The 15,822-nt window shown below is 44.5% G+C and overlaps 1 protein-coding gene across 13 annotated transcripts in view; it reads left to right on the plus strand.

The window, feature by feature from the left end:
* The first annotated feature begins 3,121 nt into the window (after positions 1 to 3,121).
* The window catches only part of JADE1 (jade family PHD finger 1), a 46,349-nt gene continuing 33,648 nt past the window's right edge, over positions 3,122 to 15,822 (plus strand). For 2 of the 13 annotated variants that reach the window (XM_082051579.1, XM_082051585.1), the window contains exons 1-2: positions 7,630 to 7,809; positions 13,816 to 13,893. In XM_082051579.1, the coding sequence (XP_081907705.1) occupies positions 13,842 to 13,893 (52 nt within the window). In that variant the 5' untranslated portion in view covers positions 7,630 to 7,809; positions 13,816 to 13,841. Of the gene's footprint in view, positions 3,839 to 3,875; positions 4,221 to 4,453; positions 4,544 to 7,629; positions 7,810 to 13,815; positions 13,894 to 15,822 lie in introns of those variants that run through there. The other 11 variants (XM_082051578.1, XM_082051572.1, XM_082051573.1 and 8 more) reach the window with 11 other exon arrangements.

A 15,822-nucleotide genomic window follows, 5' to 3' on the forward strand; every position in this document is an offset into this window, starting at 1 on the left:
TAAACCAAACAAACAAACACTATTTTATCAGACACTGCTGCAGCAACAGACTTCCACTAAAGGCTGGAAAAAAGTGCTGAAAAGCCACATATTCTTTCCTTGGCTTTGTGCATCTGCTCAGAAATAAGAGTCAAGAGGGAGACGTTAAGAAACTGTATAAACAAAAATTTAAATAAAATGTAATATGGAGTCACTGTACCTGATTAAACACAAGTTCTGTGTGTTAGTACAAAGCCTAACTCCAAGCCTGATACATGTCTTCCGAGTGCTTCTGGAGTTAGTGTTAATGCTGATACAAAGATGACTCGGTGACGCAGAGAGTCTAATTAATGTAAGACATTTTATTATAACAAAATGCCTGCTTTGCTGAGGGGCTAAATATCTGTTAGAGATGAGGGCTGAAATTCTGGCCCCACTGATGTCCATGGCAAAACTTTTACTGATTCTACCTACAGCAGAATTTGATGCATCACCTTGAAATTTAGCCAGTGGAGGTAGCAGAAAAGTACTGTGAGGTATTCTCTGACTGTTTGGTTCCTAATCCTTAGAGTCAAACTGTGGTCAGGTGTTTAATGCAGAATTAAGGTTTCTTTCTTTGCCTCGTTTGTCTTGCTTTTACCATCCTCCTCTGTTTCCTCCTGGGCAGCCTTCCTGCTCTGGCAGGTTTAGCCGGGCACTGAGGTGGGAGAGGAGCAAGTGAGAATCCCTCACACAGTCCATGCCGGTGTCTGCTGCTGCTGTTCTCAGGCAGGAGTCGTAACGGTGTCTTAAGCTGCTAAAGCTGTTTCTGCAGATCTTTTTTATTTTTTTTTAGTACTCTTGTATTAATGATGCTAGTGGCCTACTCTGGTATGCTCTGTTATATTCTTTCCTGTTTGACCATAGCTATATTAGTGTACAACTTCGTATCTGTAGTGCTTTAGCAGTACAGGATGTAACATCTCCTTTGTAAAGTGTTTTCTGATAATTTCCAAAATTATTCTTCTAACTACAACACTTCAGTTTTTCAGTATTTACTTTTAAATGTATGAGTACATTATTCCAGAACAGTCTCAGTGATACACTGCTGGCAGAGACAAAATAGCATCTTTGTTCCAGTTGCGTTACCTTCCTTGTAAAGACTGGACTAACTGCTTTTACACTGCAGAGAGCTCATGTTTGGTGAGTTTTCTACAGTAATGTAGAATAGCATTTTTAGCCACTACTTTCTAAAACACAGCCCACCACTCTGCAAACATTCATGTTCTGTTCCTACTTGGATGGCCTTGCATGGCTTCCAAGAGAAATGTTCCTGAAATGCAGATGTAACTTAAACTTGGCTGTATATGCAAAGGAAAACTAATTAAAGAAAAACAAAAATATTGCCTCAAATCCAACAAGTTTGAGAACGTTTCTCTCATTCCTCTTTAGAAATCAGAGTGCATTCACATTTAAGGTTTTCTCAGAAGCTGGTTCTGAACTTTCTTGGAAAGCATTTGGAAAAGTGGGACAAACAGCATTTCCAGTAATTCTTCAGTCTTTCACAATGGTCAATATTAAAAATCATATTTATCTAGTAGAGGTGCATACCTCTGTATAGGAAATGCCAGCTGACAATAGCTTGGCTAATCTTAATTTTTAGGGACATATGAGAAGTAGTCCACGAGCTCCCAAGGGGCTTGCAGACCACTGAGTGAAAAAACTCTGACCTAATCTATGGTTTATACCATAGCACAGCAGTGGGCACCTGCTGTTCAGATAATACAGATCCACAAAGTCCCCAGTCACTGATTCCTTTGGCTGTATTCAAAATTAGTGCTTGGGGTAGGTTCCGGGAAGCTCAGGGGTAAAATGATTGGTGTATGAATGTAATTCTGGCAGTAAGCGGATTATTTATCAGATAATATGACCTGGTGTGTCACACAGATGATCACAGGTGCCCAATACCTCTACTGTGAATGGCAAAAATCCAAGGTCCCAATCCTGCAAATATGAATGACATTAGTACAGCTACTTGTAATTAGACTGCTGATGTGTGCAAAGCTTCTCCATTAGGTATCTTGACAAGTCTGAATGCCAAGGTAAGTGTGAGAGAATGTAGAGAATGTGGGGTTTTAAATTTTGTTATTGTTTTCCTGTAGATGAAAATGAGGGGAGTCAAAAGTGTTAGTTTAGCCTCTAAAATTTCAAGATGCTTCAGGCTGTTTTATGAATAAAAACATGACTGTCTTCTCTTCACAGTGAAAAAATATCTTGGGGGGGGAAATGATATTTTTGTAGTAAACTACAACTTTTTAGGATGTGTCGCAATGTGATTTAGTTACTGGGTAGGTAGGTGGGTGAGACAGTAGGATAAATGACTTGGTTTGCATGGATGAGTAACAAACCAATTCCTCTGTTGAGCTAAGGTGTGATTCTTTGGCAGACTAATATTGCTGTGGAGGCTGCATTAACTTGTGTTTGTAGACTATGGGGATTACTTTCCACAGATCACCTTAATTCTGTGTCTGAGATTATGCTGAATCTTCTCCATGGTGTTTATTACCTCATAGTGTATTTGCTCAGGAATTCTGCTCAAAAGGGGGAGTTCTCCTTCACCCAGGGAGTACAGGTGCATGGACTGCAGTAAAGCATTTTATGTGGAAAATAAAGAAATCTGCATTCAAACGTACTTTTTTGATAATGGGAAGTTTAGTATGTAATTTGGTGCCAATTTAAGATAATTTTGCTCCCTGCTAGAAAGATGTGAACTGAACCGCAGTATGAATCGCTCTTTCTAGTCTTTGAGATGTATCAGAGTTAGGGAGCTGGAGGGATAACACTGGGGGCTGAGAATAGGGAGCCTGCAGTTTTATTCTTGCCCTGGCAATTATGCGCTATGTATGTGGCCACAGCGTTTAACTCTTACGTGCCTCAGTTTCTCTGCCCGAATAATAGTGAATTACGTGTTATGCATAGGGAGCCTGTGCAGCATTACGATTCCTGGTTGTGAAATCGGCTTAATTTTTTTGGAGAGAGGAGTTAATTGTTGCAGGGTAACGCCAACAGTGCCCCAGGCGGGATCTCGGTGCAGACACGTATAATTTCCCAGCTGCCAGCCTTGCAACGTTGCCTCTTCCTTTTCTAGCCTGCTCGAACACCAGCAAGGACGCGGCAGCACCCGGGCGGCCGCGCACCCTCGGGCTCCGGCCAAGTCGGCGCAGTTGGCAGCGAGTGGCTCCGCGGGGAGCCGCCCGGCCCTGGCCGCTGCGGAGGGAGAGGGGGGGACGGCGACGAGACCCAGCGCTGCCGGCGGGAACCCCGCGCTGCTGCGCGGCCCCGGCCAGGCCCGCCAAGAGTTAACGGCGGCTACCTCGGGGCAGCCGCCGCCACCCCACCCCGGCGCTCCATTATGATTATTTCCCCCCTTCCCTCGCCTGCCAGTTTTGGCAGGGGATTAAAGCAGCTCCCCCCTGTGGCAGCAGTGACCCAGAAACGAGTTTTATTCACGGAGTCCTTCCTCCATAACAAGTACAAACGTCAGTCAGAGGGAGTCTCTGTGTGTGTGAGAGTGAGCGCGGGTGTGTGTGTGTGTGGTGCAGGGAGCCGCTCTCCGCGCCCGCTCCCCGGCGCCGCGCCGAACTCATGAGGCGGCCCCGAGCCCTCCGCACAGGGGGAGCCCGGCCGCGCCGCCCGCCCTCGCCGCCTTCGCCGCCGCCGCCAGCAGGTAACCGTGCCCGCCGCCGCCCCGCCGCCGCCGCCGCAGCGCCAGCCGGGGGAGCTGCCAGCACAGCCATATTTGATGGGTTTTTTTTGTCGCTCCGGAGGCGGCGAGAGAGCAGTTTCGTGCCGAAGGTCGCTGCCTAGTGGAAATAAGATAGTACGTCATTAACATGGCGCCAAGAGCCGTGCGGCTCGGTCCGGGGCGAGGGGAGGCGGCCGAGTTGCGGCTCCGCTATCCCACAATCAACTTGTGCCGGGCTGGGGCGGGCGGGAGGGACGGGGCGGTGGGAGGAGGGAGCGGAGGTTCTGCTGCCGCCCGGCGCGGCGGGCCGGTGCCGGGAGCGGCCGCCGGCTTTTTGTTTCGCCACGGGCACCGGCGCGGCAAATAAGGACCGCGCAGCTTGGGCGTCGGGCGTCGCTGCAGGCTGCGCTGCGGGGGCATCGCCGTGCATCACCCTCCGCGGAAAGTAGGAAGCGTTGGAGCAACTTGGTAGAGAGATGGCAATGGCAGAGCGCAGGTCCTTCGCAGATATTGACGTGTAGGAAGGTGCCGGGGGGAGCCATGGCCAGTGTCTGTCACCGTGTCACCCCACATCTTCACCTCACCCGTCGCTTCTAACCGTGGGCGGGGAGCGTGTGCGTGGGGGAGGAGGTGTTTATGTGCAGCAGCAGCTTTGTAGTTACACTGACACCCCCCCCCCCCATCCACCCATTCGCACTTGGCTTTCGCTTGTAGGAAAAAAAAATGCTTAGAAAGCATGAAAACTGCTCATCGGTGAAATTAAGCAGAAGTTGCTTTTCGGAGCGGTAGAGCCGCAGTCTTGTGTTCGATGCGCGCAGGAGGGTGCGCTCAGGGGCACCGGTGGGTGTTCGCTGGCGGTGGAGAGCGGCGGGCTGTCATAGGTGCTTCGCCTCTCTCCCCTGCTCCGTTGCGAGCGCACGGTGTCTCCGGCTGGAGAACAAGTTGCGAGAGCCCCCAAATGCACGTGTTTGACAGCGTGTGCGCGGGGGGAGGCGTGCGGCGCTGCCCGGACCGCCGGGAGCGGGGCTGCATCCCCTGCCGCCTGGCCGGCCAGGCGGGGCAGCGGCGAGCAGGTGCACGGCGGTCCCGCAGCGGCCAGCGCGGCGCGCCCGACCCTCGCCCCGGGCCGGGGAGTTTAAAGTGCGAAGCGGGGCCCGCGGCCGGGCGCACACGTGTGGGGAGGGGGGGGCGCGGTGCAAACTTGGGGCTGGGGGAGGTGGGGCACCCCTCCCGCAGCCCCGCGGGTGGCTCGGGCGGGACGTTGGTCTGCGGGGCGCCGGTGAATCCGCGTGGCCGTGCCGGAGTTTGTTGACGGGGGAGCGGAACGTGGAACGGGCGATGTTGGAACGCCAACAACAACCGCGAGGTAGCGGTGGCAAGAGCCTGAAGTTGCTCGGGCGCGAGGCGGGGCAGCTCCGAGGTTTCTCTCTTTTGCCAGTGTCCCCCGGGGCCTGGCAAGCCAGGTCAGGGCTGCGGTGTTTCAGATAACCGCGTTATTTTCGTGTAACGGTCAGTCCCCGGCGTCCCGGAGGAGGCGGGGAGGAGTGTGCGGCTCCAGCGATTATTCCACTTGCTGAAATTAGACAAAGCCGCCCTGATGCTGCGGCCGCTGCCACCCTGCCTGTCTGCGGGCTCGGGTGGTTGCCTGCTCAGAGGATGATTTTTTCCTTTTCCATTCCCGTGGGCTCCCGCCAGTTCATTAGCGGCAGGCGGTGGGGTTGCCATTATTTTGGGGAGGGTGGAGGCAAAGGGTGTTTGTTTGTTTGCACCGCCTGCTGGTTGGTTTCCTGTGACAAGAGGTGATACACAGTTTCCAGAACTGTCTGGGAGTGGGAGGAGAGACAGACACAGAAAATGAGCTCAAGTCTCCCCCGTGCTGCTGCCGTTGCTCAATCCACTAAACCGCCGTCCTCGTCCCACCCCCAGCAGCGTGGAGACGCGGGGGAGGGCGGGGAAGGTGCTTTGGCCGTTTTCGGCAGTGACAGGGGTGCGGAGCGTAGGGAGCGGAGCCGAGGGAACCAAGTTTGATTTTCAGCCGGGGCCGAGCGGATTGGTGCGGCCGGCGGCGGGGAGGAGCGGGAGGGGGAGGCGAGCCGGGCCGTTTCAAATGGAAGCCGGGGGCCGTAGGGCTGGGGGTGGTGCCGCCGCTCAGGAAGGTGCCACCCCGCGGGGAGGTGTAGCCCGGCGGCCGGGCAGGGAGGCGGCTCCGTCTCCTCCCCGCTGGCGCTGGCTTGGAGCCGCCCGCGGTGCGGGCGTTAACGGCCGGCGGGCAGGCGGCGGCTGCGGTGCGATCGCTGCGTGGGGAGCAGCAGGAGCAGCAGGGTAACCGCCCCGAGCGGCACCCGGCCGGCCCAGAGCTGCCGGGCGTCAGGCGCCGCTTTTGAATTTCCTCTTCGAGCAGCGTCTCCTGCCCCCGGGAAAGGCGGCGCTGAGCCGGCAGCCGGTCGTTGACTCGGCGGGTGGCGGTCGCTCGTTAAGCTCGTTGGAGGCACCGCTCACCTGTGAGGCGATTTCAGAAAGCCACGCGTGCCGGGGTGCGTGCTTCTGCCTGACTCCTTGGCTCCCTTTTCCTTCCGATGACAGCTTTTTTCTAATAAAGTTCATTAGGTCACCCATGGGTGAAGTCTGTGAGATCTTGAGACCTGTCAGTCACCCAGTAAGAACTGACCATGTGTGACATACAAATGAGTGGTTTGTGTGGCTGCACAGAGGCGTTAAAAATAGCTTACTTCTCCTTAGATAGCTGTTAGGTAGTATTAGAAGTTATGACAGCATTTAGCAACATGCTTTGGTTGACATTTTAATGTTGAAGCAGGAAGATGCTTTTATGCTAGCTTCATGTTTTCTTTTTAGAGAAAGATTTAGCTGTCATTTGGAATAATTTCTTTTTTAAGCAGGCACAGTGTTTTAAGTAAGTCAAAAGCTGCCCACACTTGCAAACCTAAAACCTTTGTAAGAGTTATGCCAGAAATATGCTTGTTATGGTTCTGTTTCTAGAGATTTCTCACACTCAGTGGGATATTGTTGAAACAGCAAGGGTTGTACGTTTTAGTATCAGGATTTTCCCTCTGGCTTCAGATACCACTTGCTCCCTGCTTTTGAGCTATGTTTAATACATGTGTTTAAAATAATAATAATAAAACCCCTTTTCCCCTCACAGCTGCAGATTACCCTTCCAGCTTCTCTGGTTTCATTCCCAATTCACAGAATGTAATAAAAAAAGCTTCCCGTATTTCCTCAAATGCTTTCTCCATGTGGTTAGTACTGCTGCTTTGCGCTGCTGTTTTCAGCTGGAGCTGACCAAGCTGACAGCTTTTTCCTACGTGGAAGAGATGAACAGCAGTGGGTGCAGAGTGGGTTGAATTAATTCTTAGAGCGCAATTTATCATTGCTCGAGATTCTAGGCAGTGGGTTCTGCCAGCACAGTTTGGGAATAATTTGCTACCAATGCCCAGATTGTAAGCTAACATGAGCTGACTCGCACAGGTGCATAAATGAACATGTGGATTGCTGAGAAGTGTTGGGCTGATATGTCCAAATGGTGCTTTTGCTTTCCCTTGTGAAATTTCGAAGAGCTGTGCTAAAGTCAGTAGAAATATTCCTTTCGGGGAACACTCTTGGCCTTAGAACATACTTCTTTGTTTAATGAGACTTTGAAGACTTTTTCTCCAAATTTAAGGTCTAACTTTTTGTACCGTGTACTGTGCTACGTAGTACTGTAGTATTTTGAGAACTCCTTTATCTTTGTGACTATAAAATGTCACCGTAGAAGCTTTCATAGATGATAAAGAGGAGTTTTAGGTGGATTTTAATAGTATAACTTATTTCAAACGCAGTTCTGTGTTTTGTGTTTTTTTTTGTTTGCTTGGTTGTGTTTTTTTGTTTTTGTTTTTGTTTTTGTTTTTGTTTTGTTGTTTTGGGGTTTTTTTGGTTTGGGAATATAAGGAAAAAAACAGATTATTTTCTTGCTATTTCAGGTGTTGGTTGGTAAAGACCAGGGGGGTGTCATAAACAGGCTATTTCAGAAGTACTGTAGTAGAAGCCAAGTGTCTTCATCTACCATCCATTTCATTAAGACTATGTTACGGTGTACTTCCATTTGTACAGTAAGTGTTTTGAAGCAATCTCTTGTGTACTAGAGATAATTAGGTCTTAGTTTTATTGCAGTTACTGGGTTACTTTCAGGAAAAGCCAGTTTTTCAGTTTGTCTTCAGGGTGTACATGTGTCAAAGTTCCACTTTCTTCCAACTCTGTCTCTGCGGCTGTTCTGTGCATTTTATTATAGTGACACCCATTAACATGGTTACAGTTAATTGTCTGTCAGAGTTGGAATTATACACGCTTTTTACCCAAAGGTTTATACAGCCCTTAAAAATACTGCAGTAAAAATTGCGCTACGTAAAACCTTTGACCCGAGGATGTAGAATTTTTTCGTCTATAATTATTTTTTAAAAATCTAGTTCTGTTTAGCTATTTGCATAACAAAGACTGACACACTTTACAACTTTCTCTTTGATCATCTTTCTACTTGGGGTCAAACTGAGTGAAAAAGTGTACTGGGTTCTTAACTGCACAGTAGTAGCATAATAAGTGCTGTGGTGTGTTCATGGGTGTATTTGAGTGCACACTGCTGTGCCATTTATGGGCTAATGTCTGGAATTCTGCTCTGAGGAAACTAGGAAAAAGGATTCTGTTTTTTTTCACTTGTATCTGTGCAATGCCTGGAACTTCAGTGTGGGAGAAAAAGCGTAAAAGGGAAGACACTGACATTGCTGTCCAGTGTCGTTTTTGGGTTTTGTTGGTTCTTTTAAATTAATCTCTCGTAGCGTTAAAAGTGGAGGAACATGATAATGCATACTGGTAAAAAGAGTGGATTTGCTGTACTGTGTCACATTGCTGATTCTAACCCATTGCCTTGCATCTGCCAGCAAATTCTGGGAAGTAGACAGAAATGTCAGTGTTCCTAACTGTGTCAAGTTATTTGTGTAGAGTTAGATATTTGTTGCTCACCTCCGCAAGGATATGTAAATCCAAATGTAATTTTGTGGCCTGACATTGATTATATTGGATTATCATCTAGTCATTTCACTCGCATAGCATTTTACAAGTATTTTGAAAGAGGCTTAGTGCTCTCTCCAAAACACAGTAGCCAGAAGAAATGCTTCAGGCATTGTAATCTTGCCTTTAAAAACAATCTGAGCAATTGTACCATGTAAGTCCAGAGTCAGGTTTTGTATGTTTGAAGTTTGTACCTAATCAATGAGTAACCCCCAAACTTCGCTTTCAGAGCTAGCATGATGCAAAAGGATGGAAAAGCCCTTGCTCATGTGTCTCTGTAAGCGCAATGTCTGCAGGCTCTGGAGCAGCAGCAGAGCATGTGTCAAGCTGTGCCATCCTCCCCAGGGCTGCCCTGGCTCATCTCTGGGTGCTTGGTGGCCTTTGCCCCATCTGTGCCATTTATTGCAGTGGTGTGATTGCACAAGGTGCTCTTAGATGCTTTGTCCACCCTTGGACATGGCATAACATTGCCAGTGGAGTAAATCTTGTGTTTCATTGAAGGCTGGCATTTGCCCGAGTCCACTTTTTTTCCCCCGTCCAATAAATGGGTAAATGTAATGCAGTCCTCAGGAGAAATAACTATCAGCACACTGTGTGTTGGTCTGTCTGATTTCTAAAAGGCTAGTTTTAACATGAAGAAACAGTCATCTTCCAAGGAAATGAAACTGAAATGATGTATAAAAGTTGCTGGGTTATTAGGAATTTACATGTGTCACTGAAAATGCAAGGAATGTTTCTCTCAGTCATGCAGTGGCCTCTGTTACATTAGGGCTACCGGGCTCTTTAGTAGCTTCTCAGGTGTTGGGCTGATGGTGCAGGTGGACATTATGTGGGCAAATGTCCTTTTGGGGCTGGTGTAGGAATTTGGGAAAAACAGCTGTAGCAGTGTTTGTGATAGAAGATACAGTGCTCAAGGGCACTACTTGATTGGCTGTGCCTTGCTTCAGAGAAGCATTCGTTTTGCGAAGGGGACTGGGACGTTGTTTTGTGGCATGTGTGGGTGCAGTGAATGTTTTGTGGAAACTTCTTGACTAAACAGCGATTATGTGGTTTTGTGCAGTTGTTGGGAATTGAGCTCAGTAACCTGGGTGGTCTCTTCCTGTCCTGCAAGTGTTGCACGCTGAGTTCCATAGCTTTTACTTATTATTGGTATGAATCTTAAAGCTTGGCTTAAATGTTTTAGCTTTTCTATGCTTGCATATATATTCTCTTTGCTTACAGGCATAATAATCATAGCCAGTTTGTACCATTAAACTAGCTGTGGTACAGTGAGTCTTGATGAATCTGCCTTTACTTCTGACCTGTTGGAATTGACAGATCCACTTCAGTTTCAGAATATGTTTTAATGAGATCAGTGTCAGATCAGATGCATTATATATAAACCTGAGTATATTAAGTGTATGTCAAAATGAAGTCAAGTGAAAAATACCAACACTTCTATGACTGTGAAGAGTGAGAATTTCAAAGAGTAGTAGTATTGCTGGCACTTAAATCCCAGGTTAGGAAAGGGAAAAAAACATGAGATAAGTGATTTTACTGAAAAAATTCATAGTTCTTCCATTCTGCCTTTTTCAGTGTAAAGATACCTCTGTATTTTTATTGAAAGATGTCCCATGAGAATGAGTTATTATAATTTCTGGTTGTGTTTTGGTTGTTGTGTTGTTTCTTTTTTTTTTTTTTTTCTTCCCTGAAGGTTAAAAAAGTTACTTGACTTCCCAGTATCCTCTAAACATGCTGGGAAAATGTGCATGTTGGTGGCTGAGCAGGGAAAGCCTGCACCTTGAGTCAGCACCTAACCATCACTATCCAGAATCTGTGTTTATTTTTTATGTACTTTTTAGGTGACTTTGAGGTCACCGTCACCTGCCAGAAACCCATTGTCTTTGAGACAGAGGCACAGTGAGACCCTGAAGAGCAGCAGTATTTCAGTCTGTGTGGTTGTAACTCTTGTTAGCTGTTGTAGTGTTGCCTCTAGAATGTATGTTCTGAACTGTAGATATGACCATCTGGTGAGAGCAGCTCAAAATTATTTTAGAAGTTGAAAAAAGCTGCTTTATTACTTCTAATGACAAAAAAAAAGGGGGGAGGGCGTTAATCTTACGAGGTTTGAGACTTGTTTTGAGAAGCCAAATACTGCTTTTCCATCTGTCACCTAGCTCCCTGCAAACTTGGGTTAGGTTCAGAGATGGGAAAATGAGATCTCTGGATTTTGACTACTTTTTTTTTCCCCACATGGGTCTATAAAGGGACCTCATATGAACTTCATCAAATTGGGTATTTCTTTTAGTGTTACTCATGAGAGCACAGGCTTTTCAATGTGGCCAGCTTCAGAAACGTGACTAGAGTGGACAAGGAAATCAACTGCCTTGTCTAATACTCTGTACTTCAGGGAAGTGGCCTTTGTTCTGCTTCTTGTTTCCTGAAGAACTGTGGAGAGTGCTGGAATTGGGAGTTGTAAACACTACTCTCTTCCTTAAACAGCAATACATTTTGTTTTTTAAAATGTGTGGTAGGAAGTAGAAGCTTCTGAGCTTTTCCTTATTTTGTGACTTTGCAGAAATATGGCTAGGAGAAGGTGAACTCAAAATACACTTACCAAAAGGATGTGGAGGAGCAGAATTTCAAGTTCGCTTGTTCATTACAAGCTCCTGAGTGTGTCCTTATGTATAGGCTATGTTATTTTGCTCTGTGGTGCATAATGCTTTTCAGACTCTGTGGGAATGAACCAAGAAGTGAGGATTTTAACCATAAATACGCAAGTTATATTTCTGAGATAACTTAATTTTTCTTTTCTTTCCTTTTCTTTTTTTTTTTTTTTCCATATCTTCTTTCCTTATGGGAGATATTCCCATTCTAAGTGAGTATGTGCTTTTACATTGCTATGGCTAATATATCTTTCAAATACAGAAAAAGTATGTGAACTACTAGGGAAAGGTACCTTACAGAATAGGTATTTATTCCCGTGTTTTTTGCCATGTAGCAGCTAATTGATTGTTCAGTTCTGTCTTAGCGTGTTTTGGATCCGAATGTTGGCTTTCTGTCTTCACAAGTGACCATATCAGAACTTGGCTCTGGATCTACTACATTTATACCAGACCTGTGTTCAGATGATTTTAATTGTCCAGGCTGGTCTGTGTATTTATTCATTGGCACCATTTCTGTCTGCCATATAGACAGAGTTCTGTACTGCCGCAAAGCAATTCTTCTGGAGAGAATTCTTCTAGCACTATAAGAGGTTGTCATTTATGATTCTTTATTCCCTGGCATCAGACATTATGTCTGAACTTTGACTCTGTAAAATGGTGACGAAAGATCTTGGTGAAGTGAAGCATTCAGTTTACCTTTATTGAGCAAAATCAGCAGCTCAAGACTGTTCCCTGTTTCAAAGACAGCTGTATTAAATCCCACTCTGGAAAGTCACTCTGTGGGAGTGAAACTTCCCCACCACACACACTTTGCATGTTTAATATATATAAAAAAGGACTAAATCTTGCAGTGCTTGGGCTCTTACAACTACAGGATGTTTCAGAAAGATGGACCAAATTACTTACTGCTTTGAAATCGGGTCCGTCATTTTGAAACACCCTGTGTATTAAGTTCATTGGAAGTGTAAAATAGAGTCTCAGGTTCAGTTGCTTGTGATCTGCTCTTGATGATAAAATTCAAAAATGCTTATTTGTTTTCGTTTGAATAACTTTTGGAAGAGAAGATATTTTTGTGCTTTTGTGGAAGTAGTGTCAGTCTTTGGGTAGGCTTTTTAGATTTCCTCATTTTGTGAATTAGTTGTAGTCTTAGGGGAAGACATTACTGAGTTTACTACAATGAGACATGTTCTCAGTGAACAAAGTTGTAGGTAACTGTATATGAAGGGTCAGTGTCAAGAGTTTTGCTGAAAGGTTTTTAGAAGATCCCAGCTCACATGAAAATGAGGAGGTTAGATTTTCTGCACCTACCTAGAAACAGAAAAGTACTTTGACATCTGATTTCCAGATCTATGCCCCAAAAGTATGTATGAGGGCTTTGCTGCTAGCCGAACACCCAGACCTTGTTCATATCATGATTGATATGTGGTAAGCAGAGACTTAGGGGATTTGATGTGCATCTAGAGTCCTTGTCAGCTTAACTTATGGTGGATATGCCTTTCTGCTATTGTCTTGTCATATTTTTTCTGCTTTTCAACTTACACTTTTTAATAGCTTTTTACATGTAAATTCTGACTAGCTATTTACAGCTTCTTTAATGTTTCTGAGTTTAGTTTTTTCCATAGAGAATACATGTGAAAATACTAATGCCCTGCGAATAGCTGCTGAAACGATTTGGAACTTTTTGCCTGTACATCAATGATTCATGTGCAGTTGAACTCAGTATTGCTAGAAGTTGGGCATTTCAAAGGAGTTTCTATGTAATCAAATTGTGGTTTGTTTCATGGAAAATGGTGTTAGACATAGAGCTAGAAACATACCTGCAGAAGAAAGTAACTTTTACCTTAGAGGTAGTGCCTTCCAGGGTATAGGTGTTGCATGTTTAGTTAATCTGGAAAAATGGCTTGCTGCTGCTGATGTTTCTTTATATATATACACATACATATATATATACACACACATAAGTGAACAACTTAAGTATTTGATTTAATAAATCTGGCACTTTAAACAGGAATAAAACAGTTCCAAAAATGTATTAGCCAAAGTAAATATTTACATAAGTAGTAAAAATGTTATTGTATAGCAAATCTAGTGTTAGAATGGGCAGGGAAAGTTAAGCACATTGACTGCAGATATTCAGTGATTTTAAGACCTCTCAGAACAAAATGTGCTTTTGTTTCGGGGTGAAGGTGTTGGTGGGGTTGTCATTGATACTCTCCAGTCTTGTTCACCTGCTCGTATGATGACTGCCTAATTAATGATCCTTGAGACTTTCGCTGTTCATATTTCAGATGCTCTTTAAAGTTGTTTGTTTTCCTTTGTGTGCTTGTAAATCCTTGAATGCCATCAGAAACACAACTTGATGACTGTGTGTTATTCTCTTGGGTGAAGTGCTGTCTCATTGCTTTGCAGGCTGCCTGCTGCTTCCCGTGGAGATCATGAAACGACGTCGGCTTCCTAGCAGCAGTGAGGATTCTGACGACAATGGCAGTAAGTGCTCCTTTGTTGTAGAGTGCAGTAGATTATGAGTTTGAAAACACATTTTAATGCAGTGTTTTATGTGACAGAGCGATTTTGCATATTGGTTGGAGTGGTAGAAATGTGTATTATAGGAATCCAGTTTTGAACTCAGTCATTGTGAGTACAGGTGGATGGTAGAGCTGGGCCCCCCCTCTGCCTCCAGCCACTGTATTGACTATACAGTGTTAGTTAACAAGGCAAAATAAGTTGGTCATCTTCAAAAATCTTTGCAAGCAGCATAAATTATTACTACAAAACCAGAAATTGCATGGAGACACCTGCTAATGTTGTCCACAGCTTAGTATTTAACAGAAGTTTGCATTAGGATTTTAAATATGCTTCAGTGTTCCTGTACTCTCTTATGGAATGGAAAGATATATTGCTTCAAACTTGAGCAGAAAAGATTGATGATGCATAAAAGTTGTTCCTTACTTCGTTTGAAGATCATCTTACTTGAGGAATAATTTACAAGAATTTGAATTCAGTAAATCAGTAATTTTGATACAGGTTTATTTAACTGTTTCTGTACTGACATAACTAACACTGAGCTCTGTATTGTTTATCTCTTGTGTTTGGATTCCAGGGATTGATAGTTGTCATTTAAGAAGAAATAAAAACAGAAGGGGGGGGGGGGGGGGCGTGGAAGATGGCAGTTTGGGAAATGTGCCCAGGTATTTTATTTGCTCAAACAAGCAAGCTGATTGTACTTGACAATAGTGCACATTAGCCAGTTGTTAGAGAGGTTTTCCTGGTTTTAATTTGATCTGAGTGCACATCTTCAAATTCTGAAGTCTTTTGTGAGACTTCAGTCTGAAATGTAATAGGAAATGATCAAGGAAGCTTTCCAGGTGCTCATGAAAGCTCTAATCTCAGAACATAACTCTGTGCTGCACTGTGGCCCTGCACATGTGACTGCTGCACCTGCATGCGTTTCTTAGGAGTGTCTGTGCTGCGTGAGAAGTCTGTTCCACTATCTCTTATGGCCAAATCTGCACCTTAAAACAACCTTGGGCCAACTAGTGCTGAAATGAAGGAGTGGTAAAAGGATTGGAGGAGGTGAGAACTAGCAAGCTGATTAGGAGTCAGTCCAAATAAGGATTGAGTAAAATCTATTAAAGATGTGTGAGATTTGGCTTGTTTTGGAGAACTTCCTACAGATAGTGATTTTGGAAGGAAAAAATGACAAACCTGACCTATTTTTTCTTGGTTAGAATATTTACTTGGGGTTATAAACATTGAAACTGGTGTATTTCATCAAAGGTGACCTGGACTTCCCAAAAACAAAGATATGTTTTTACTTGTAAAATAGACAAGTAGCAGCAAATCTCATATCTTTCCTTAGAATTTTACTTTACCCTTTTCTCATTCCCTAGCAGCTTTATATAGTAGTGTTTAATTTTGAGAAGTGTTTATTTTAACTCTCTTACCTCTTCTTTACTCTTTGATCCTTTCATGTGGCAGTGTTACAGGCTTTACCAAATAAAATATGAAGCAGATAGTCTTGGAATTGAAGTTCTGCAATAGATATAGTTGACTGATCTGTTGCTGCTTATAATGCTTGTTTGTAATGTCATTTGGTATATAACTATCTGGAATAGAGCTGTGTGAATTATGTTTTCCAAAAAAACATATTTTCATCTGTTCCATAGGTCAAGATCTAAGAAAATAAGTTAGGGAAAAAATAGCCAACACCTTCCCCTTTTATAATGGCTCTGATTTAAAGCCTAATTAATATGAATAACTATTTCTCGAATAAATTATGTGGCAAAAGCCAGTGAAATTTTAAGTGTATTTTCAAGTATTGTTTGAAATACATACCACTTCTCTTTTATTACAGTTTTTTTTTTCTTGATTTGATTCTGTTTTTTTCCTATTGTGAAATTAGTGGGCAAATTCAGA

Source organism: Streptopelia decaocto (assembly GCF_964273445.1).
Source record: "Streptopelia decaocto genome assembly, chromosome: 4".
NCBI lineage: Eukaryota > Metazoa > Chordata > Aves > Columbiformes > Columbidae > Streptopelia > Streptopelia decaocto.